The 24234-nt window shown below is 40.5% G+C and overlaps 2 protein-coding genes across 3 annotated transcripts; one reads left to right on the top strand and one right to left on the bottom strand.

The window, feature by feature from the left end:
- Positions 1 to 385: 385 nt before the first annotated feature.
- Positions 386 to 18983, top strand: xrn2 (5'-3' exoribonuclease 2). Of its 2 annotated transcripts, XM_083689177.1 has the most exons (31): positions 386 to 585; positions 1396 to 1523; positions 1607 to 1718; positions 1926 to 2037; positions 2220 to 2278; positions 2562 to 2651; positions 2830 to 2902; positions 3116 to 3166; positions 3976 to 4133; positions 4223 to 4297; positions 4667 to 4800; positions 4905 to 4962; positions 5204 to 5311; positions 5597 to 5641; positions 6672 to 6815; positions 6906 to 6950; positions 7548 to 7642; positions 8292 to 8427; positions 9960 to 10067; positions 10318 to 10407; positions 10645 to 10717; positions 10820 to 10903; positions 11117 to 11214; positions 11309 to 11391; positions 11511 to 11567; positions 12281 to 12349; positions 12694 to 12834; positions 13354 to 13475; positions 16647 to 16713; positions 17958 to 18126; positions 18403 to 18983. In XM_083689177.1, the coding sequence occupies exons 1-31, from the start codon at positions 511 to 513 to the stop codon at positions 18463 to 18465; spliced, it is 2922 nt and encodes a 973-aa protein (XP_083545303.1). In that variant the 5' UTR covers positions 386 to 510; the 3' UTR covers positions 18466 to 18983. The 2 variants fall into 2 exon arrangements, with proteins under 2 accessions (XP_083545303.1, XP_083545304.1); XM_083689178.1 differs by lacking the exon at positions 6906 to 6950.
- Positions 18984 to 20004: 1021 nt separating this feature from the next.
- On the bottom strand, positions 20005 to 21222 carry nkx2.4b (NK2 homeobox 4b; the record flags this gene model as incomplete). The annotated part of the gene is made up of 2 exons (XM_083688292.1): positions 20005 to 20668; positions 20856 to 21222. 2 exons carry the CDS (start codon positions 21220 to 21222, stop codon positions 20016 to 20018), a joined length of 1020 nt encoding a protein of 339 aa, XP_083544418.1. The 3' UTR covers positions 20005 to 20015.
- Between the last annotated feature and the right edge of the window lie 3012 nt (positions 21223 to 24234).

Here is a 24234-nt window from a genome sequence, read left to right as displayed (position 1 = left end):
ATTTTGCTCACTCACTACCTAGATACAAGTGTCTAATTTTAAGTTCAAATAGTTTATATATATATCCATAAACGTAACTATATCAATAAAAAAAAATAAAAAAATACGGTTCAGTTGTTTATACATATCTTTCTGGCTCTATGTTAATTTATCTTGAATATTTGTTCAGTGGTAATGTGAAAGGGGTAAGATAATACACTTGTAGTGTCCGGAGTTTTGGCCAAACAACTTTGTGCAGGAACACACTCTCTTTGCTTTGTGTAGAAACACTCTCTTTGCTTTGTGTTTTGACAGAGGGGGCGCTGTCGACTACAATCGTCTGCCGGAACAACTTTGCTTTAGACAGCGATAACTCGGAAGTATAACTCAGTCACCATGAGCTTATTTGGAAACGCATTACAATAGCTAAACTACTAGCTGTATCTCCAGCCGTCTTTTTAACCAAGCCATTTTAAAATTGCTCATATTTTATAGCTTTCTGTTTGTTGTGTTGTTAATCGATAACGGGAGATGGGAGTCCCCGCATTTTTTCGTTGGCTCAGTCGGAAATATTCCTCTATAATCGTGCATTGTACTGAAGAGAGGGTAAGTGTTTGTAGCTAGCTAGCAAATGTAAACATTTTTGTGAGGGCCGTGAACTTGCTATGGGTTAGCTTGCACTCGATTCAGCTTGTTGATTCATGCTAGCCGAAGTCGCATCTAGGATTTTGTATATCTAACATTTATACAAAGACCTTAGAGGCGACTACGGCTACATTCATGAATGCAAAATTATGATTTTCCTGTAGCACACCGTATCGTTGTTTTGTCAATGTATTGTTAACGTCTTAAAGAGCTCGCTATTCATACGTTTGTTGTTTGGTGCTTGTTAGCTTTGACCCCGGGCTTGCTGACGCTCAGCGCTAACGTGCTTTTGCATTGCGCAAGAGCGACGGGGAGTTTTTACTGACAGACCACAGCATCGTTTGCGCCACTCTGCCCCATAGGTCAGTTCCTTTAGGCTCAACCGCTCTATAGCCCGCCACGTGACTCTGCCGGCGGGTCAGATTGTTGTAAACAATGCAGCGTGGTGGATAGTTCAGGAACATACCATATACTTTCCAACAATTACACTACCACACGAGTTGCAAAGCACAAAGCCAATAGATGTATGTTTGAATCGATAGCAAATATTACCTTGGCATGAAATGATTAATAGAATTCGAAAATCCCCCAACCTTCCCTACTCGACGTGCTTGTCCTATGTCACATTGTTTTGAACCAGGTCCGTCTTCAGCTTTGAACACTATGCTGCCCGCTCTTAAATCCCATGTAATCAACAGTAATTCGGTTTACGAATGGTCGAATTGGAGTGTATTTGTCAGTCAGACTTGTTGATTTTTCTTTTACTTTCAGTCCAAGGAATGCAATGGAGTACGCATTCCTGTTGACACCAGCAAACCAAATCCAAATGAAGTGGAGTTTGATAATTTGTACCTGGACATGAATGGGATCATTCACCCATGCACGCACCCAGAAGACAAGTTAGTGCCACTCCTGTTGTTTATTTTTAATAATTGTGATGTCCAAAGTAAGTGTACCCTCTGAAACTAATGTGTTTCAACAGGGCTGCCCCCAAAAATGAGGATGAAATGATGGTTGCCATTTTTGAATACATTGATCGTTTATTCAATATTGTGCGACCCAGAAGAGTTCTATACATGGCCATTGATGGAGTGGTAAGTTCTTTTCCTTCCTCTCTGAGTGAGTAATCTTATATGAACACCCCTTTTGCATTTTGCACAATATGTCAATAGTTCTTCCCAGCAAGGTTTTATTTGTGAATGCAAAGATTGTTTAAAGATGGCTCCAGGGTTGGAATAGATTTTGCAGCCATGTTGGCCAATGACCTCTGTCACATTGTGTGACACTGTTTCTCTGAACAGGCCCCGCGTGCTAAAATGAACCAGCAGCGGTCCAGGCGGTTCCGTGCCTCCAAGGAAGGAATGGAACTGGTTGAGGAGAAAGACCGCATCAGAGAAGAGATTATGCAGAGAGGTGCATACTTTTGGGGAATTTTAATTTCAACAGCCTGTATGAAGAGGACAATGCTTAACGGCCATAAAAACACTGTACATTTATATGTTTATGTATATTAACTTATATGTATTTGTTTTGTTATATACCAATTAATAGAAACGTTTGATGTTCAAACTGTTTTCTCTATTTGTCTTTTCTAGGAGGGTATCTTCCACCTGACGAGATCAAGGAGAGGTTTGACAGCAATTGTATCACCCCGGTAAGTATAATTACACTCCGATGGTTTATTTTTTCAACATTTTTTTTTATAGTAATTAGCCTACCTTGGAATTCATGGATGACTGGTCGCAGCAGGCCTCTTTCTTTATGCATCCTTGTTGGTCATGTAGCATGAATTTGAACATTCCCTTGGTACCTACTCATTTGCAGTGATATTGTCATCAAATAAATTGGATAAAAATAAAATAAAAAAAAATGTGTTTTACTGTCATTTTAAGTTGTTCGTCTTGTAAAACAATTATTTTTATTTTTATTTCTTTCAGGGCACAGAGTTCATGGACAACCTCGCAAAGTGTCTCAGATACTATGTGGCAGATAGGCTCAGTAATGATCCTGGATGGCGTAACATTACCGTAAGTATTATGCTGGCTTGTTCCTTGAACAAGACTAGTTTTCTGTTCAGACTCATTAACAAGATGTCAACATTAAAAACAATGGCTAAAACTGATATACTTAAATCAACTGAATGTCCCACATGCAAGCAAATGTCTTTTTTTTCTTCTTTTTTTATATATATATATATATATATAGGTGGTCTTGTCTGATGCCAGTGTTCCTGGTGAGGGGGAGCATAAGATTATGGACTATATCAGGAAACAGAGAGGTAGGAGTGCATAGCTTGTTTGATGCTCCACAATTGTCAGGCATATCAGGTGTGTTTCAGGTGACCTTTACTTTAGCTTTATTTTCAAGATGTGTAGTAAAATAGGTAACTATTTATGTATTATCTATGTTTGGTTATCTAACTATTTATGTATTATCTATGTTTGGTTATCTAACTATTTATGTATTATCTATGTTTGTTTGTTTTTCTTAGCTCAGCCCCACCATGACCCCAACACACATCACTGTCTTTGTGGAGCTGACGGTAAGCTTTACAACACAACGTTCGCTCAATGGTGGAGACAGAGTAATCAACTAATTACTCAACTGCAATAAGAGCCTTCCAAATTTCTGTAGTATTTGGTCTAATACAATATATACCAACGTATGACTTGGATACCCTCATGAGATTAATCCAACTGTCTTGCCCTATCATTATCAAAAAACGACAGTAATGGTGTGTGTGTATATATAGCTTTGTTGTTTCAAGGTAGCAGCAAATAGTACTCTTTTCAATGACCAAATTTTGCATCTGGCAATGCGGTAAATGTGATACAGATACGGTGCGTTTCCAAATGTTTCTATGAAACTGTCACTTGTAACTTGCCAACCTTGGATGTGTAAGAGGATATGGAGGCCTTATTGTTCTTACTTATTAATAGTCCGTTAAAGCTTTTTGAATAGTTGCAATTATGCGAGATAAAAAGCAGCTGCATTCAATGGTTTATGATGCACATTCAATGGTTTATGATGGGGGGGGGGGGGGGGTGAGGAAAAATAGTGCATGTAATTAGCTTGAAGAGGTGCTTCATACATTTACCCCCCTAATGGATAAATGATTCCATTGTACATGCATATTAACAATGTATGTGCATCATGCATGCATGACTCATGTAGGCTCTGTAATTTGATTTACATAAAGCTTTAAAAACCCAGTGTCATTGTCTGATGACAATGCACATGGACTCACTGCACTTCAAATCTATTTTCAACTGTTCAATTCATCGTACCATTTCTGGCTATACATATATATATATATATATATATACACACTTCACATTTCTATTTCACTAGCTGACCTGATAATGCTGGGACTTGCCACCCATGAGCCCAACTTCACCATCATCAGAGAGGAGTTCAAACCCAACAAGCCCAGGCCATGTGCTCTCTGTGGACAGATGGGCCATGAGATCAAAGACTGCCAAGGAGTGGCCCGAGAGAAACAGGGAGAGGTAAATGTACATTTTTAGTTAAAGAAAACAATAAGACTGACTACATTCACTCTCCATGTATGACCAATGAATTATCGTTGTTGTTGCAGCATGATGAGTTTGCTGACACTGTGCCGGCTTCAGAACAGGAGTTCATATTCATCAGGCTTTGTGTTTTGCGCGAGGTATGTTCTGTCCGCCGCTCTCCCCCGCACCCAAAACATTTTGACTCATTATCTCCTCATAGAGTGTTAGGTCAAATGTATATATCAGTCACGGCTTTTCACTGTCCTGGCGCCGTGCTGGTGGAACGAGCTTCCCACTGCTGTCATGACTGCAGAGACACTACCTATCTTCCGCTGTAGATTGAAGACCCATCTCTTCAGGCTACATCTTAACTGTCCCTCCTAAAGACCTCTTCATCCCCACTACCCCCCCGTACAAGTTGTTCTACTGTAAAAAAGTAAAATGATGTAAAACAATGGCACATTTCTCCTGTGCGTACTATGTTTTGTGTCTTGTTATTTTACCGACGTCTGCTTCCTTTTCTGTAGTATCTGGAGAGAGAGCTGACAATGGCCAGTCTGCCTTTTCCTTTTGACTTTGAGAGGAGCGTTGACGACTGGGTCTTCATGTGCTTTTTTGTGGGCAATGATTTCCTGCCTCACTTACCGTCCTTAGAAATTAGGTGAGCTTTGAACTGAAATAATCGTCTGCAACACTTTCACATTACTAAAAATTATCTTTGCATTTCTGCTGTTGGTTTTTACTTACTTTCCATCTTCTTTTTAGGGAGGGTGCAATAGATCGACTGGTCGGTATCTACAAGGATGTTGTGCACAAAACTGGGGTAAGTGTTGTTAGCAGAGCGACTACTCTGTCAAGTACCAGCATTGTTGTTTGGACCAGCATTCATTTTAGTTTTTATTATTCATTAAATCATTCAATTGCTGATCACAGGTCCAAGTGCTTTATCACAATACAAACATTGTGATATGTGAAACTGTCCTTCAACGTCCTCCTGCCTTCACTCCTTGCCTCGGTGGCTTTGTGTAGCCATAGTCTTGACATGGCCCCTTTCCCATCCACAGGGTTACATCACAGAGAATGGCTTTGTCAACCTGGAGCATGTTGAGATGATCATGCAGGCAGTTGGCGTGGCTGAGGACAACATCTTTAAGAAACGCAAGGAGGATGATGTAAGATGATGGATGAGCAGTGCCTTTTATCAGGCAATTGACAGATCATATTTTTCTCTGGCCGAATTGTAAGATGTGAGATTGTCCATATGAACTACTTGAACCACCTCTTAGGTTGTGTGATTAAAATTGCTCTTTCGGTTCAGTATTTGTCATTGACACCGATCATTTTGGCTAGGTTAGGGGGTGGCAATTTTGGGAAATTAATCCCCTGTGAACTGCAATTTTCTGTCAGTCCCTTTTTCAGCTTCCATGTTTGGTTAAATAATGGGGTTTGTCTTGTAGGAGGGCTTCAAAAGAAGGATGAAGGAGAAAAAGAAGAGAATGAAAGTAAGTGAAATAAGATGAGCGCATGTTAATGTTGTGTGATTTGAGGCCCACTCCAGTCTAAATTTTCATTTACAGGTTGAGTGTTCTTTGCACAGTGGTGTATGAGTGGTGAATAGACTATATGAAAATGTCAAATGTATGCTCTGCATAGTTTAACAAAGCTTACAATTTGAAAACCCCACTCCTTTTTTCAAACTGTTTCTATAAGGTGTGGTATAGGCCCCTGTCTTGACGTCAGAAATGGGTTTCATTTGAATAGCCAATTACCCTTTGTCCTTGTGTTTATCAACGGAGAGGAGATGTATAGATATAATATAGTAAATTGGCTAGCAAGCTGATTCTAGTTATATATATATAGCTAATTAGCTACCGTTATTTCATGTGGAGTTTGTTTTGGTCCTTGTGAAAAGCTGAGGCAGTGACCATTCTGTCAGCCAATCAGGGCCGTGCAACATTAATGTGACTTATGTAAAACACCCACAAGTGGCAGACTGTATTTCCAAGAGAAAAATAGGGTCAGGAAAATCGGATTTCTTGCACACATTGCTTTATTCGGTGATTAATTTTGATGTTGTACCATTCTTAAACAGAGGTCATGTGCCGATGCATAGCAATTTGCCTGATGAGATTTACGAATTTACGAATCTGCTCTGTTTCTTTGACTTGTGACTAAGCGAGGCCATTTATTTCAGCGATTTTAATTCATTCAGTGCTGTGAATGTGGATGTTCTGAACTGAGGATGAAGGTTATCTATTGATATCTCTGGATTGCTGGGCTACAGACAGTGTGTGCAAGGTTACTATTTTTTCTGAATAGTGACTGGTTTCGACCTGGAAAAAAAGTGTCAGGGTAATAGATGATGATGATTGATGAATAGTATTGTGGACCTTTATGACTGGGGCTTCATCCACACATTAAATGGTCCATTTCCTGAAAAGCTGTTTGATTTAAACCAAGGTAATGTAACTGCTAAAATGTTTAGTCCGCACAGTGTCCCTGCAACCTTCTTTCTCTTTTTTGTGTGTCAAGGCTGAGCAGCAGCGGCCCGCCTTCCTTACCACGGGTCAGTTTGCCCCCCATGCCCTTGGCGGGAGAGACAGACCTCAACCTGTTCAGAACGCACGGCACCAGGCCTCCGACATGAGGATGCAGGGCAGGGACCAGCACAACAAGGTTTGCTTATTTTAGGGTCTGTTTACAGATGTTTAAACATATCCGGAGTGCAATCTTGTGCGTCGCTACAACAGTTTTACTTCCTTCCAGGATGCAGCTCAGTCCCTGAAGGCCATGATGAAGAATGGTGGACAGGTGTGTCTCACACTCCCTTTGATTGTATACAGTTTTTATTTGTGATACAGAAGATGTATCAGAATTGTATACCGCTTGCGTTAATCAAATGCAACTGAGATCCATGGTGGTGTTCATATTTGCAGGCTGTCAGGACTGAGCACAGTGGCATTGCATGTTCTGTTGATGCTGTTTATGTAAAGGTTTCTTAATGTATATTGTAAGAAGCTGTTATGGAGTCTCTTCGTCCGGCCTTTGCTTCATAAATGCATGAATGAACAACAGCGCAAGCTGCTATTTGCACATGAATAAGGTGGGCACAAAAGAAGCATGGCAAAGGGCAGCGTCTGTACACTCACGCTGAGGTTGTTACATGTCCTTATGATCAGGGATGAAGCCCTCACACAGAAGGAGAGAATCAGTCCACCCCTTTAGGTCCTCTGCTATGGTGGAAATATTGCCCTATATTAAATATTGCCTAAGCTTTGATTTTTATCATTGAAATAAATATATTTTTCAAGGGACAATTTGTCCTAAAACTGTTCAAGTTTTGGATTTTCAATTGCTGTGTCGCTTCTTCATTCCTCAAATTTCTCTTGAATCTTCTGTCTCGTCAAGTCCTCTGCAGGGCCCAGTGATGGTCCAGATGGCAGGGGTGTGAAGCGGAAAGCAGAGGACAGTGACAGTGAGCCAGAGCCTGAGGATGTTGTCAGGTAAATGCCTATGCTGGCCAGCCAGGCATGCATCTCAGCCAGGGGGGAAACACTGATTTATGCCTCAGCACTGCAGCATGCGCTTCAGAGATGCTCCTCTGTGGTTTCCTCCACTCCTAACACCCCACCCCCTGCAAGTGATTAATATGGAAAGGCGGAATATTCTCATAAATTCCTCTGTGATGTGCTTGCCAAAGCTGTTAAATCCATTGGGCTAAATTGGTATTCATGGTGGCTTTCCTGTTACAAGTCTGCTCTCCCCGTGGGCCAATGTGGAGGATTGACTAGACAGATGTTGTTCATCCTTGATTATGTGGGCAGAATGGCACTGCATTGCAAATCTACTAGTATGTTAAAATCTTGTATATAAGGTGAGGAAACCGTGTGTAAGAGTATAGAAAAAGACCAAGATAAATACTTTTATTCAGTTTTTTATTTTATTTATTAGGTATGCCTCGTTACAAACCTGCAAGACTGTGCGATGACAATTGTTGGCCCCACTGAGTACAATTGTTCAGATGGACTTACTTATTTCTAGCTAGTTATAATGGTTTTGTATCTTAAGCCTGTCATCCGACTTTAATAATTGAAATTAGACCTCGCTCCACTCCAGTGAATGTGATGCAACTACTGTATATTCATGTTTAAGGTTGTGGGAGGACGGTTGGAAGCAGAGATACTACAAGACCAAGTTTGACGTTGACGTGACTGACGATGATTTTCGACGCAAAGTCGTCAAGTCGTACGTGGAGGGACTTTGCTGGGTCCTGAGATACTACTACCAGGTAGGGCACGCCTTTACTTGTTCAGACAGTTGACAGTTGTCCCCTCAAAATAGCCTTTAAACATGCCTGGTAGAAAATAGATGGGTAATTTTCTTTCAACAGGCAATTATTTTACTGATTATCAATTGAGTTTTTCTCTTGGTTTTTTAATATCAAAGGATCTCTATGGAATTGTTTGTTCAGTTCGAGAGATCAAGCTGCCTTACTTTTGTTGATGGAGAAATGATGTATCACTTTATCTGTTAGCTGTAAATGCAGATCTTGATCTTTAACTTTAAATTCAATAATTAGCTGTCCATTCTCTCCAGTAGATCCTTGTCTGATTAGACAGGAGCTTAGGGATTTGTCCGAGGTAATTGTGAGCTCTGTACATGCGGGCTCTTGTGTTGACACCACATGCTCGGCAATTGAAAGCCGTCCCAGGGGGACAGGCTAAATGTATTCATTACCAAGGCCCTCCATCGATGGGGACGTGTCTGTTCTTTTCTGCCACACATTCACGGGTTTGCCACTGTGCCCAGAGTTATGAGCGTGCACACGTCGCCAACTGCTCTGGGAAAGGGATCAGGGCTAACATGGAGCCAAAACACAAAGCAATTCACACCTGTTTTTTGGATCCCTATGCATAACATAACATTACCACGATTTGGCACGTTTTTTTTTTGTTATTGCCATTGAAAAGGCAGTTTTGTGTTTTGAAATATGAATGTAAAATGAAATGATGACATTTGGACAGTTTCTCTGAATCACAAATGGTATTCATTTGAGTCAAAATGTCCCACATTGTTATTTGAATAAATATTTGAAGTGGTAGACATGTTGGCATTTAAATTAGATTTGCAAAGACGTGTGTAGGAATTGTTGAATTTTATAAAGAAATCTCATTCTCTCGAAGAGCATTCATTCCAGCAATCATGAAGGTCACCCATTGGTAATGGTAATTCACTAGCAGAGGATAAATGTTTTGAGGTTCTATTTGCAGGGTTAATATTATTTTTACTGATACTGCACAAATATAATTTGACTTCACAATAGGGAAGGGATTGAAATGAATGTGTTCATTTTGTTAGTATAGTAAGAATGAAGAGGTACTAAGCCGGTATTTGATTGTTTTGGAAATGTATGTGTGCTAATTCCCACCTCCCAAGCCGTATTCAGGTCCACCATTACTTATAGGCATACTGATTTAAACTTCATGGTTTAACAACCTCTACCTCACTACTATCTAGATTTCCTGAAGTATGCAATCTTCAGATTTAAATGTCAGTCATAGCCAAATGTCACTTGATTAGTGTGATGCAGGCAGAGGATTGGAAGATAAGGCAGGGGTATTTGTACATCCCTTACCTGTGCATTCTTTTCTTTTTTTCCAGTAGGCTTTTCTATTTTACTTTTGTTGAATTGCCAATCATTTATGTGAATCAATCCACATCCAGAATATTTAGTGTGCCCCAGCCAGCCGGTGGGGCTCGAGGTATCACAGGTTTATCTCGGTGAGAAACTCATTAACTGTTTGTCCTGTTGATTGACAGGGGTGTGCATCCTGGAAGTGGTACTTCCCTTTCCACTACGCCCCATTTGCGTCCGACTTCAAAGACATCAAAGGAATGTTCACAGAATTTGAAACTGATACCAAGCCGGTAAGAATGAACAGAAGGCTTTTCTCTCATTCCCATCCTCTTATTAAAGGAGTGGTTCACTGTTTTTACAATTGCACCCCATTTTCCACTTACCTTGGCCATTCCCCCAGATAGTTATTCTGTGCTTACTTATGTTCTTAGTAGACATACTTTGTTTTGACATTACAGCCATAGTTAAATTGTCTGCCATTGTAAGAATAGTGAATCTCTTTTAAGCCTGTTTAACCTTCTGTGTGCTTGCTATGTGCAGTTCAAGCCCCTGGAGCAGCTGATGGGTGTGTTTCCTGCTGCCAGTGGAAATTTCCTGCCCACAACATGGAGGTCACTCATGAGCAACCTGGTAAATTTCAGTTGTAGCATTTCTTTACCATACATTCTTTGGTCACAATTGATTTTGTGACCACAGGTGTTTGTGGTCACTGTACTGTCAGGTAGTGCTGTGGTCGTTTTTGGAATACATTTTACAATTACCTTTTCCAGATGACCATTTTCCCACAATATAGTACTGTGTGTGTATACTTCTACATGAATAAGGTTTCATATAGTTTTGCCTCTACTCTCGTTGCCTCTCCAACAGGACTCCTCTATCATTGACTTCTACCCTGATGACTTTGCCATTGATTTGAACGGAAAGAAGTACGCTTGGCAGGGTAAGTCATGACAATAATCTACCGTTGAATTGAAACCTTTGTATGATGGTAGATATAGGATGATCTGCTTATCATGGATGTGTTTTTTCCCTCCTCTTGAAGGTGTGGCTTTGCTGCCCTTCGTGGATGAGCGCAGGCTGAGGTCAGCCTTGGCAGATGTCTACCCTGACCTCTCCTCTGAGGAAAGTAAGTAGTTGTATTCCTTAGCTCCCAAACCACCCCATTATTACACAATAGTGTTTCATGTGTGAATGTACCAACTGAACACAGGAGTCAGTAACATTTCCTCATCTTCATTTACCTGTTATGGCCTGATTTATTATTCGCTTTTTGTTATCTCCTTACAAGAGAATTGAGGCAGTCCTTTTCGATATTGACTAGATTTTATCTTTGTTTTAGCCAAACGAAACAGCCTGGGAAGCGATGTGTTGTTTGTGGGGAAGTCCCATTCTCTCTGTGACTTCATCCAGGAACTCTACCGCGGAGAATCGCACGAGGTACGCAAAGCCGCATCCATGCAACCTAATCATTTAAATCACTTCCATGACCTACTATTTTGTCACTACTTAAATTTTGTGCTTATCTCCACAGGGCACTGAGATGCCTGCAGAACTATGCTATGGAATCCAAGGCATATTAAATCTTGACACCACGGACCCTATCCTACCAGATAAGTAAGGACCACATGCTTTACTCTCTGATACAAGTTATTCTTTTTGCCATTCATCCATCCCTCACTAGAAGGGCATGGCTGTCCTTTGATGTAATGTTTTGAAACTTAATTTACACTCAGGCCAGTGGAGTCTCCAATCCCCACTCTGCGTGACATTGCACAGAACAGTGCGATAGGGTAAGGATAATCTCTTTGCTTTCTAACACCGTTTTGATTCAGTAGGTGATCCCAAGAGGGCCACATGGCCGTTGAAAAGGCATCCTGTGTGATGTTCAGACCTAAATGTGTATGCTCCCATTGTAAACAATTTAAATACACAATTTAAATGCACTTATTAGAGCCTGTCACGTTATTTTGCGGTACAAAAGGCTGTACTGCATGCACCCCGAGGGGCTGTGGGTTGACCTGAAAGTGATAGTCTCTAAGTTCACATTCCTCAATGTACAGTACGTGAGTGGTGTTGACTACAGGAGAAAAGTAAGGTCAGAATGTGAAATTCCAATTTCAGACCTCAATACTAGATCTCAGACTACCATCACAAAAGAGAAGGGGTTTGGCTCTAGCTGCACCTGTCACTCCTCGAAGTGGCCATGGCCCTCCGGGGGCCAGTCTGTGGAGCTGTACCATGCACATTCAGACTGCAGTTAGGACAAGGTTGAGGACACATTTGTGGATTGATCCAATAGCACAGTATGGCCTGCATTGAAGTGTCTGACGAGGAAATGCCTTTTGCTCAATTCATCCTTGGTGCGGGTTGGTGATTGTCATTGCAAGGTTTATTGTCATTACAAGGCATCTGGGCATTTTTGACGAGGGTCTTATCTTTTCAGTGGGTCTAGTTGTGATTTCTAAAATGGAATTTGCCGTTTAATCGATGTTCTTAATTGCAGTGTGAACTATGCGGATCCACAATATGCACAGGGCTTTGTGTTCAAGGCTGTCATCCTTCCTGGAGCCAAGTGAGTTAATTATGTTTGTTGTTTTATTGACAATTTTAATTTTCATCAGTGTGCTTTTTGATTGGAATAAATATGAGTTTATCTTTGACACATACTGTACTGTGTAGATGTGCTTAGAAGAATTGCTTTCAAATTCACTGTAATCCCGTATAAAATCAAGGAGCTCTTTTGAGATACTATAAGAAATACTGTTTCACTTCCTATAGTGCATTTAAATGGATCTTAATTGAATTTGTACACCACATCCTTGATTTATAAAGAATGGCATCTACTACATTTATTTGGTCTAATGCACAGATGCAACATGTACCTGATTCTTTAATTTGTTTGCCCTGTCCTGTCAGAATGCCTGCCAAGGTGCTGAAGCCGGGGGACTGGGAGAGGGGCAATCGTGGCGGTCACCGTGGCAGCTGGAGGCCTCAGCTGGGCTTCAACCCCAACAGACAGCAAGCCCATCTGGATCAGTCAGGCTTCAGGGCTCTGGGGTATGTCTCCCCAGACTAGCTCTGTCTACAGAGCATTGTAGACCATAAGATTTTCAGCCAGACCTACCTGTGTCACTTTAAAGGTCGCCATTAGAAGCCCACGTTTGATTGTGATCTAAGCTCTTTTACTTCTTCGGCATTCATGTTCGACTGAATTGTCATTAAGGAACCTGAATAATTGAACATCTGGCTCATTCTGACTTGCATGTTCAGCAATGAATTATGCATGGCGCCGAAGAAACATGATGTATTCAGATTTTGTCAACCAAATCCTTAACTATGTAATTTAAGCAGTTATTTGCCTTGATGGGGCCAAACGGGCAGGTGCTCAGAGATTGGTTATTAGGAAAACCTGGCATGAATGAATTGTTTTCAGAGCAGGGTTTACGCGTGTAACTGTGATTAACGGTAGTTTGCAAGGTGATACTGTGCTGAATTTCAATTGGAATACATGTTTCAATCATAAAACATTTCCACCTGTTTGGTGTGTCTAACTTGCTCTTTGCTGTTGTGTTTCAGTCACAGCATGAACAGGCACCAGCAAGGAGGAGGACAGTACAGCAATGCCCCGCCCCCTGGCAACTACAGCCAAGGAAATTACCGCCCTCCCCACAGTGGTGGTGGTCAGCCATCCTTCCCACGTAAGAACCTGACACTCACTGACAGCCAGGCCTCAGGCAAACATGTACTGATCTATTCCATCTCCCATCTACTGAAATATAGTCTTGTTGAAATTCTGGCCTCATGTTGCAGCCAAATATCCACCTGCAGACCTGTCTTGATTGTAAATCAGCTCAGAAAGCTGTATCTTCTCTTACATGCTGCTATATTCAACTGTCTTTGTCCTAGGCAGTGTAAGTGAAGCTCTCCCCAAAAAAATGTACAATATTATACTATTAAATACCCCTTTGTTCACTGCACTGGGGAGTTGGGATGCTAACCCACATCTGGAGAGGAAAATCCTCGTTCCCAGCACCTAATCATGGGCTTCTGCCTGCACCTTGGCCTCAGCCCTGTGGTCCTCTGACAGCAGTTCTCCAATTTGACTTTGATGTGCCAATTTGCAAGTTGATGAATAATCTCATCTGGCTGCTGATAGCTTGTGGGGGAGTCGAGGCTATTCTGGTGGCACTTGATGCAAATAAGGGTTTTTGGCTCCTCCGGATTGCAGTAGCGCCTCCCTTGGCCTCTGCTGTTCATTCCTGATGGCAAACTTGCCAATTAGCCATGTGTAGGACTTATTTCTCTCTTTTTTTCCAGTTGTTTTGATTAAGGCAATCAAGGTTAATACTCCTGCCCATCTGTGATTGAATCTGTTTCTCTCTCTGATTTATCACTTTACATTGTCTGCATTTTTTTAAATGTATGGCCTTATATTCCTGAAGAGATGTAATAACAGTATTTTCTGCAGAACTAAGTATTGAATTAAGTTGATGTAGTGAATTCTTACTGCTTAATTTTCGCCAACTAGAATGCCTTTGATGTATATGCCTTGAGTGGAAGCCCAGACGCCTTCTTAGTCATGAAGGACAATTTTTATGAAATCATTTTGGAAATGTCTAGTGACAAGTTCAAGACATTAAGGGGGAATGTTGCCGTTTATACATCGAGAATGTTTGCTTTAACTGTTTTATAGAGAGTTTTCATGATTGTGGAACGTTACCATATTTAGCTGGTGCATTGTTCTGCGTAGTTGAATAACGAAATCTGTGAAACATAGAAAATAATTAGCGAGATTATTCTCAGAAGAGACTTCAAATCTGCTAAGTTGTGGAACAGGAGCTCAAATGCATGCTTTTGTGCTGTTTTAACTGTTATTCCCCGGGTGGATCTACTAGGTTGATAGTAATCACAGCGGCTGGCTAGGGTGGGCCTTTTGTGTTGGGGGTCCTGGGTCCCTGTTTGCTTATTAGTGTGCTGGAGACTAGGGCTGGTAATGAGGCTGTCGAGTGGGCCTGGACATACTGGCCCCCCTGATAAAAGCATTTCGGAGGATCCTGTTTGATTGGATGTGTGGCATAGTCTGGAGAGGGTTGAAACCAAAGTTAACTTCCCCTTTGACTGTGCAACTACCTCCTGTGGTGATGCGTCTACTCACTGCCTCTGAAACATGTTGCTGGGCTTTGTTAACCCTAATCAAAACAGCTGGTGTGTAATGACCAACTGGGGAGACTCTGCTGGTGGCCATTATTGTGCTGACATGTAGTGACATTGTATTATCAACTTTGTTGTATCACTGAAGTTGCAATGTGTCTGTTTTTAATGCGTCAGTGAAAATAGACTGAATAGCAACAATAACTTCATCTACTCTGGTGTTCTAACACCTCTAGTGTAATTGAAAAAGAAAATAAAAGGGGGAAATGTAAGTTGTTTGGGGTTGTTGTAATCCCTGAGTTAATTCAGTGAACGTAGTGTATTTTAAGGATTTACAGCGTAATCCTATGTTGTCTTTTGTATCACATGGCTCAGAGCTCTATAGAGTTTTAGATCATTGTTAATTGAAGAGATGGACAGGTGTCTAATTGCAATTCCCTCCTTTGAGTGGTGATCAGAACAGGAGAGAAGACAGAGGAAGTGACAGGATTATAGTTGGAGCCAGTGTGGGTGGTCCTTATAAGGTTGTCGGTTGGGGGACATTATTAAAAACCAAAATCGAGAAATCCAATTTAGTACATTTGTTTTGACAAACTGCCTGAGTGCTAAATATTTGTTTTTTTTTATATCGTATGACTGGAATTTATTTGGCCAACTACTATCTCAAAGCGTTCTCCCAGTCAGTTGGGCTTTTATTAAAACATGTTGCATTCCAGTCACAAGTAACACTGACACATATTTTCCCCTTGTCATCACTTACAAGACCATTCCCTTAATATCATGCATTAAAACACTGGCCAAAATCTCACAGCGTGCCACCAGGCCAAACGTGCTATTTCCAAGATCCTATTGCCATCAAACATTTTTACACCAGCTCCAATCCAGGTTTCTAAATGACTGCCTTTTCTTTGCTGAAGTTCTTTTCATCCCCACCCTTCACCCCACCCAGCACCCTCTTCTCCATCTAAAACACTCACTAGGCCTGCCCCTATAAACAAACAAGTCTGAGGCCTGCAGCTGGTCATTGCCTTGGCAACAGCGGATCTGGAAGAAGCCGTTCGCTACTCTTTTTTTTTTTTTTTTAAGGGTGGTTTTGTGAAGGGCTTCCAGCGATGAAACCAGGGTACTTCAGTCATCCACAATGCTGTCTGCTGAATGCTTATTTCATTTTCTGGAGAAGAAATGCAAATGCAGCATTTTTTTTCCTTTTCTTTTTCCCCCTCTCAAATCCTATTGTGTTTTGAGGCTTGAATGGGTTTAATTTCATCATGGCAACTGTTTTCTCATCATCAGTTTTAAAATAGAAATGGGTCGTTGTGATATGGGGGTTTTATCAGGGTGAATTGGGTTAATTAACTTCCACATTTGTTCATTCTGTCTCAGTATTGTGTACCAAAGTTGTCACTTTCAACAGGTTTAGCTTTCTCTCAAAGCAGTGAAAGTGGATTCCGTACATTTATAAATGTTGTCACTTTGCAATAGAAGTGTTTTGACAGTGTTTTAGACATTTGTCTGCATTGGTAATACATGTGCCAATCCATAGAAATATATAAAATGTTTTTTGAACAACATATTTTGTACACATTCACAGAATTATGGAATGTGAAGCTTTGCTGTACCATGTATTGCTCCTGTGATGATAGCTTGTTGTGAGTGATACTATAACTGACCTGCTTTAACAGAACTACTTTTCAGAAAATGTCTCTTGTTCCCAACAGATTACAGGCAGCATGGGTTATTAGGGGCACCTCCCCCATACAACCCTCAAACCCAGCAATATCCAAGGTGAGGTCTATGGCTTTTGTCTACTTTTCTTAGCCTACTAGTATTCCCACAGCTTGTCTCCATCCTGGTATGTATTCATTCACTTAGTATTCAATGCAGTGGTGCATTTTCTATATGTACTTTGTTATAGTATTGTTGCACAGCCACAAGCCCATAGCAGCAGCATTGGATGTTAAACTTCTACGTCTCACATGCATATTCCATGATTTTTAAACATTATGTCTAAACAAATAATAAATGGGGAGCTTCGAAACCTCTTGAGGAGGTTTGCATAACTTAATGAGGCATCACTAATGCTGTTGTAGCGGTATCATTTCCGCGCTGCAGACAGTGTCCGCACAGACCAGCCATTGATTCTGGTTCCAGACCTCTTGAGGTACTAATCAGGTTCTTTGGTTCAACTTTTCAGGCCTTCCAGGCCCATTGTGGCTCTCTTGTCACCTTAGGTCAGTAGTTATTAGCGGCAACTGAAAACAGTTTCTTTAACTACTTATGACTGGACCAAATGAAATGCATAAGGAACTTGGAGGAGGGATTACGGATTCCACTGCTCTGCTAAGTCTGGCACTGGGAAGAATGTGACATGGTTCAATAATGAGGGATGGGCTGATTTCTACTTTTTTTTCCTCCTCCATTGTTGTGAATAAGATGAGACTTAATGTGGTGGGTTTGCTTATGGATCAACACATTGCTGAGCTGTTGTTCATGGAGAGCCGCAGTGTGTTGGATGTGTGCTCATCACACAGTGGCAATGTGGTGTCCTCATTTCAGGGATGAGTGCAATTCAAGCCACATGTAAATATGGTTTATTTCATACTCTTGCATTCTTTCATATTCTTCTTATACATTAAATCATGAGAAATTGGTGGCCATTTTATCCCTTTATGAATTAAATCTCCTGCTCTACCAATTAGCAGGGATGTTGCTAGGTCACCACAGTCAATTGAAGTCTGCATCAATAGAACTTGAAAAGTGTAGTTTTGTTGGGTTTTTTTTTGCTCCTGATCAGGCAGTCTGACAGAATAATGGGTTGGACAAATGTATGGAAGGCCAACAGCTTGAAATGCTCTATATGGCACATGGGTCTGTCAATTCAAAGGAAATTATATTCATTTCTTAAATTCAACTAAAGTGCAATTCTGATGTGCTGATTGAGTTGCTGCTGAACATCTATTAAAGATAGATCAAGCATGTTATGAGAGTGATTTTGAAGGCTGATCTTGGACATGTTTGCGACTGTGCAGGCAGCAGTACGGTGGGCACGGCTGGGATCGGTCGATGCAGTCACAAGGAGCTGCTTACCATCAGAACGTGAACAGAGGCCGCGGAGGGGCCCAAGGCAACTATCAGCGGGGCCAGTCCAACTATCAGCAGCGCCCCGACAACCGCAGAGACGACACTGAAGAACAGCAGGTAACTCTGACTTCATAGCACTCCACCAGGGACAAGGAACACGCCACCAGATCATAGCTATGTGCTTAATCAGGACGCATCGTTTAGGATGGTGATAACCTATTAAGTCATTGGGATAAATGGAATAGACGGATAGGTTGCTAACTATATTCCAGCCACTGATTATACTGTTCATTAGAATTCCTGCCATCTTTGTTCTTCTCGCACTCGATTTTCAAATACAGCTCTATAATGACATTTTTTTATTCCTGCCCTTGTATTTTTGGTATTTTACAGGGATACAACTCTGGACGGAATTACCCCATGCCACCCCCTACAAGAAGATACAATTGGAGTTGAATGTAAACTAAGGGGCTGAAAAGTGTTTTCTTTTTCGCTACTTGTCTTTTTCAGACTGTTTAATTGTAAAATGTTATTTTTTTCTTTTACATTTGCCTGTCATGTTCTTATGTACTGAATTTTTAAGAATGATGCCTGTAAAACTTGTGAAATACAAGTGAGTCAAAAGACAATTGTGTCATTGTCTGTTTGTTTTTAAAGTAGAAAATGAGCCCCCTAATTCAGCTAGGTTTCAGAAATGTTACCAAAATAATGTTAAACTTTTTTCCTTACAAATATAAAATCTTAATTTGTCTTAAAGTGTGATTTGAAATCATATCCCTGCTGTTTTTGTTGTTACTGTTTTTCTCAAGTTGATATTCTTAAATAATTTAGGTAGCTCAACAAACTGGTGGGTATACCAAGTCTTTGGTTTAATTGTAATCATCCCAAACCATTGAATTTCAGTTCCAATTAGCATCTTGGTTTATTACATTGCTGTAACCAATTTTCATAAATGGATATGCCCTCTGAATATGTTTTAGCCTAGGTCTCAATTCTGTCAGTCTCTGTAATTTACAGTATTTTCGCTTACCTATCAAAACCCACATATTTGAATACATTTCAAGAAACAAAAGGAAAATAACATGAAATTTGTTGAGAGCAAATTTATTTGTAATAATTTGTAAACTTAGTTGTTTCCAAGTCTTTAGCAATTCTGATATTCCATTATGCATCTGAATAGTATTGCCTTTCAATCAATGTCTAAGATTGTTTTCAATACATTCGTTCATTAAGGTTATAGGCCTTTTAACATTGTTGATTGGAATATTATTTTTATATTTAATTAATATATCGCCTATCATATGCATCATCTCCAGTCAGCTTTCTCTCCCAACTGTGAGGTAATGATTTAAAAAAGGAACAATAAAAATGATAACGACGAAGACAAGTTAACATGGTAATACAATTTAATTAGGCCGTTTGACTGAGGATGCAAACAACGAAGTTCACTGGAAATTAAAATGTGCCTCCTAATCATTCTATCAAAATGAATATACGCAGAATTGCCAACCGAATTATTGGATTGTGATTTTGTTTATATATATGGAGCAGCAATCACATTTCTTGGAATTAACAAAAGAATAACAAATGTTTCGTTTAAAACAAAAATAATACAGTCACATGAAATTCCAGTAGTTTTGTTATATGTACAGTTCAGGTTCGTTAAACTAAATATTTTACAATACTTCGGTCTGTAGCCTATAATATAGGCTATTTTCAGTGTCATTCCAAAATTTTAGTTCCGACAATGTAAAACTTAATATGCCCTTGCTCTTCACACCCAGTAGCCCACTGAGCAGCGTGGAGCTTCATTCAGTAAGCGAGGAACCAGTAAACCAGTAAACATGCACGATCGACCAATTCTTTAAAAAAGTGCACCATGCCATTTAAGAAATGTCAAGACATGATGGTGGTGCTTGTCCTTGCGGTCCCAATCCGGGTCTTTGTTCATTTGACATCCACTTGACATTGTCTCTACAATAAAGATATAAAATGTCAAATTTCTCCTACCAAGTTCTGCCATAGAGCAGGTTTGAACTAACCATGTTATTGGTGTACTCAATTAGAGCCGCATCTGTTTGAGCCATATTTATCTGGCTGTGTAGAATAGGGGGACTGGGAGACATTTCCTCCAGTTCTTCGGCAGAGGATAACGGATTCACCTGCTGATTCTGATGGTGATTGACCGCGCTGCCCGCTGCTGTCATCGCTCCCACGGAGCCGTTTTGCTGATGACTAGACGTCGGTGTGCTGGATCCGTTCTGACAGGGCTTGCCATCCTTAACGAGAACGGGCACTGCCACCCGCCTCGGTGACTGTTGCTGTGGGCACACGTTTCCGTTCTCTTGTTGTATTTGCTGTGAGGCTTTGTCCTTCGCCTGTCGTTTCATTTTGTACCTGTGATTCTGGAACCAGATCTTGACCTGGGTCGGTGTGAGGTGAATCATGCTCGACAGGTGTTCCCTCTCGGGCGCTGAGAGGTATTTCTGCTGCTTAAACCGCCTCTCGAGCTCGTACACCTGGGCCTGGGAGAAGAGCACGCGTCGTTTTCTCCTGGGCGCACTGTGTAAGGTCACCATGGACTTGGTAGGGTCCATTCCTGCCAAGCCCCCCATCCCGGCCATGTTCATCCCAGTGGAGGCCCCCATGAATCTAGAAACTTGGAATAAAAACATGCAGATATACGTTTAGACGAATATTCCAATTGCACCACAAAGTAGGCTTTCTGAAAATAAGTGTTGGAATAATTTGTAGAGTTTCCATGGAATTATTCTGTAAAACAAATGGTCTTTTTCATTTATTAAGAGTAGGGCTATTCTAACAGCATGAGTAGTCGATCAACTTACTTGTTGGATAGCGGGGCTCGGGGTTTGCGCTGTACCAAGCAGTTGCCGCTGCGCCGTTTCTCATGGTGTCCTGATACGACGGGAGATCTCCCATGTTACCGATGCTTCCATTACAGTATCCTCCCATAGCACTGGAGAACTGGGATACACCGTGTGGCATGTGATAAGTCGTCGCCACTGCGGTGTTATGGCCCATGGAGTGTTGCTGCATGCTCGGTTGAGACACCTGACTTTGTCGGTATGCGCTTAGCGGAGACGCGAGGTTACCTGTGCTGTCCATGCCTCCAAACTTTCTGTAGGTCTCTTCGATTGGGCTCAAAATATCTGTCACTGAGAAAGGAGTTGAGTGCTTTGGGCTCAAGGACATGGTTTAGCCCGCAGGTAAATTCGCTGAACGCGGAACAAGCCCGTGGTGCTGTGTTCCCCTCACTGCTGCAGGACACCTACGTAAGAGACTACTTGTTCGTCTGAGAAATCCAATTGATCGCCTTGGAGAAGGAGGCGAGCCTCGGACGCTCTTATCTTGGGTTTACTCTAACCAGGCGCCAGGTTTACGACAAACACAGGGGGCGGAGCAACGCGCCAAACGGGCCAACAATGGCCGTTGACATTTTACCGGTGTAATTGAGAAAAATGTTACGATAGTTTAGATAAGCAAGATGCCATAGCCTAGTTGATGTAAACATCATCTTCTTCATAAATAGCTGGAATGTAGTCTATTATCATGGATGATTGATCTGATTAAAGTAGGCTACCTCATAATGTCTGATGGTTAGTGTGGGGGAATTGAGGAGCTGTTGCTCTGTAATGAAATACCAGATAATTTTACTGACTTGAGAGCACTTCGACCAGACACGAGACACAGTGTCACCAAAATGACGACAATGCCTATTTACTATCTAACTTTTGTCTTACATTTCGATGTAGGCCTATATGTTGCTATTAGTCTGTCTCAATTGTTTCTTTTTGCCAGCTATTTTGTTTTCACTTCACGATTATCATGAAATGTACGCACGAATTTTAAAACATTAGTAGCACAACAACCATTATATGTTCAAATATATATACATAGTATTTTCCCCATTATTTCCACTATTGTTTTTTTTATTAGACTATTGTCTTACTTACAATTTGCATGATTTCATTTCGAACAACTTGAGTAGGCCTAGGCTACATACCCTAAAAGTGCACGTCTGTTAAACGAGGTTGGCTAAAGACGATAGGCCTATGTTTTACGATTCATTCTAAAATATAAGATAACACCAGCCTCATAAGCCTGTGTGTGCATGGTCATTTACTTCGTAGGTTAACCAACTCAACTAACTAACCATTCTTAATGGTAATTAAAGTTGGCAGGATAATTTGATAAATGTGGGATTTCGTGACATTCGTATCACTTTAAGACCTTTGTCAGTTGACAACAGGTGAATTATTTTATATTTGTTATTTAGGTGTTTGCATAAAAGAATCCTCAGCCGATATAAAACAGATCTTGCCAAATACGGTTAGGCCTAGTCTGTTATGAGACTGGCTATTTCAAAAGTGCATGGCTGTTGAAGTTGAAGTTACTCTTCCATTCACTCTTGCTTTGCATTTGTATACAAACAGATTAGCCTAGATTGCATTCGTTCTTTAGACTTGACATGATTTTTTATTTACCGTTCTGATTTTTGTCTGGTACAAATCTATATCTTCATGAATGGCAATTTCAATGTAATTGCCGATTCTGTCGGGCATGTTCAGAAATTGTTTCTAGGCCTATGCTATTGTTATGATTGACTGTAATTATTTAACTCTGTCTGCAGCGATTTTGGCTATTTCGTTTTTGGTGTTATTTTGTTCTGCATTTTCACTTTTGCTTGTAACCCTAATCTAGTAATAGTATTATTTGTTAAAATGTACATAACATCTTCTCTTGGAGATAATTTACTCAAGATAACTGCTTTTAATGTGTACATTTGGAAGATTTGGGTCACTTTTTGTAATAAAAATGTCTTGGTGGATCCCTCATTTCAGAAGACGCCTATTCAATCACAGGTACCAGTCACCGTGCCATGAATTTCTGTATGCAAATAGCAAAACCTCTCAACCTCAGGGACCTTTTAGACAGAGGCTATGGCTAGGGGCCACAAACTCTCATTACTTACATTCAAACCCTGGCAGACCTATTATCATGAACGGAGAAGAGAATCATTCGATAACGAAAAAGACATGGGCCCTTATACATTTAAAACATACATTTATGGGGGGCAATCGATTGCCATGTAGCCCTTCACCACAAAATATTTCTGTAGCCGTGAAAAAGGAATCTATCCAGCTCGGTTACAATGAATTGCAGAACAATGCAGGTAAATAGTTTTTGTTTTATTTACTTTTATTGACCAGAGTAGGCCTAGCCTATAACTTTCTAGGTTTATTATGAATAAACCAAAGCCTACCTAATCAATCATGTGTTTAACTCAACCGGTAGGCTATTTAAGCATAATATGACCGATGTTTCAAAATGTAAGCGTTATGTAATTAGCCGTTTGAAATAGTCTACAATATAGTAGCCTGGTATTGGTTTATCAATTGAGTTCTTGACGTAGCCTACTAAAAGCTGTTCCAATAGTCAGCGATACGCCTTTAAAAGAGTTATGGTATAGGCCTAAATCCAAAATGTGTTATTTATTCAATAGTTTTGTCTTGGAACAACTATTAGCTTCGTTACAATAATAGTCTAGGCATATTACGTCTCCCTATTATTTTCCTGAGATTAAATATAGGCTATTAATAGCCCATACAGGTAGGCCTTTAGAAAGTAGATATTTCTTCTTATTATTATTATTAAATAGGCCTTTTGGATGGCAACATTTGATGCTATATGTAAGATGGAAATGAATTTGTTCATGAATTACATAACATAGCACAATGGAGCTTTTGACTCCGGAGAGAGGAAATGAACCCATTCTACTCCAGTGACCTGCAATTATATAGTAATATGACATCAAATTATCATATTTGTCGCCAAAAAGTGTATATAATATAAACGGATTCTTTATGTCAATAATATCTAGATTAACGAATATCCTTGTTAATTATAAGCCTTGACCTATTCGAATAGCCATGTCTGTCTATAATAATTTAGCTTGATCTGCATTTGAAACGGATTAGGATACTAACATATTGTTCTAAAACAAAAACAAATGTAATTTGTAAAGACTATACGTCGTTCGAGGAATGGCATATTTGCTTCAATGGAGCACTTGATGCATTCCGCCATCACCGGCTCAATAACAAGAGAGAGATTTGGAGAGGTCAGTAAAGGGTTTGCGCGCTTAGAGTGAGGGCCCGGGTCCTGAACCGCTCCTGCTAATGCACCAGAGATGTAAGTGAAGCA

This window comes from Argentina silus (assembly GCF_951799395.1).
Source record: "Argentina silus genome assembly, chromosome: 17".
Classification (NCBI taxonomy): Eukaryota; Metazoa; Chordata; class Actinopteri; order Argentiniformes; family Argentinidae; genus Argentina; species Argentina silus.
The sequence above is the reverse complement of the archived record's forward strand: the minus strand, read 5'-3'. Positions and strand labels throughout refer to the sequence as shown.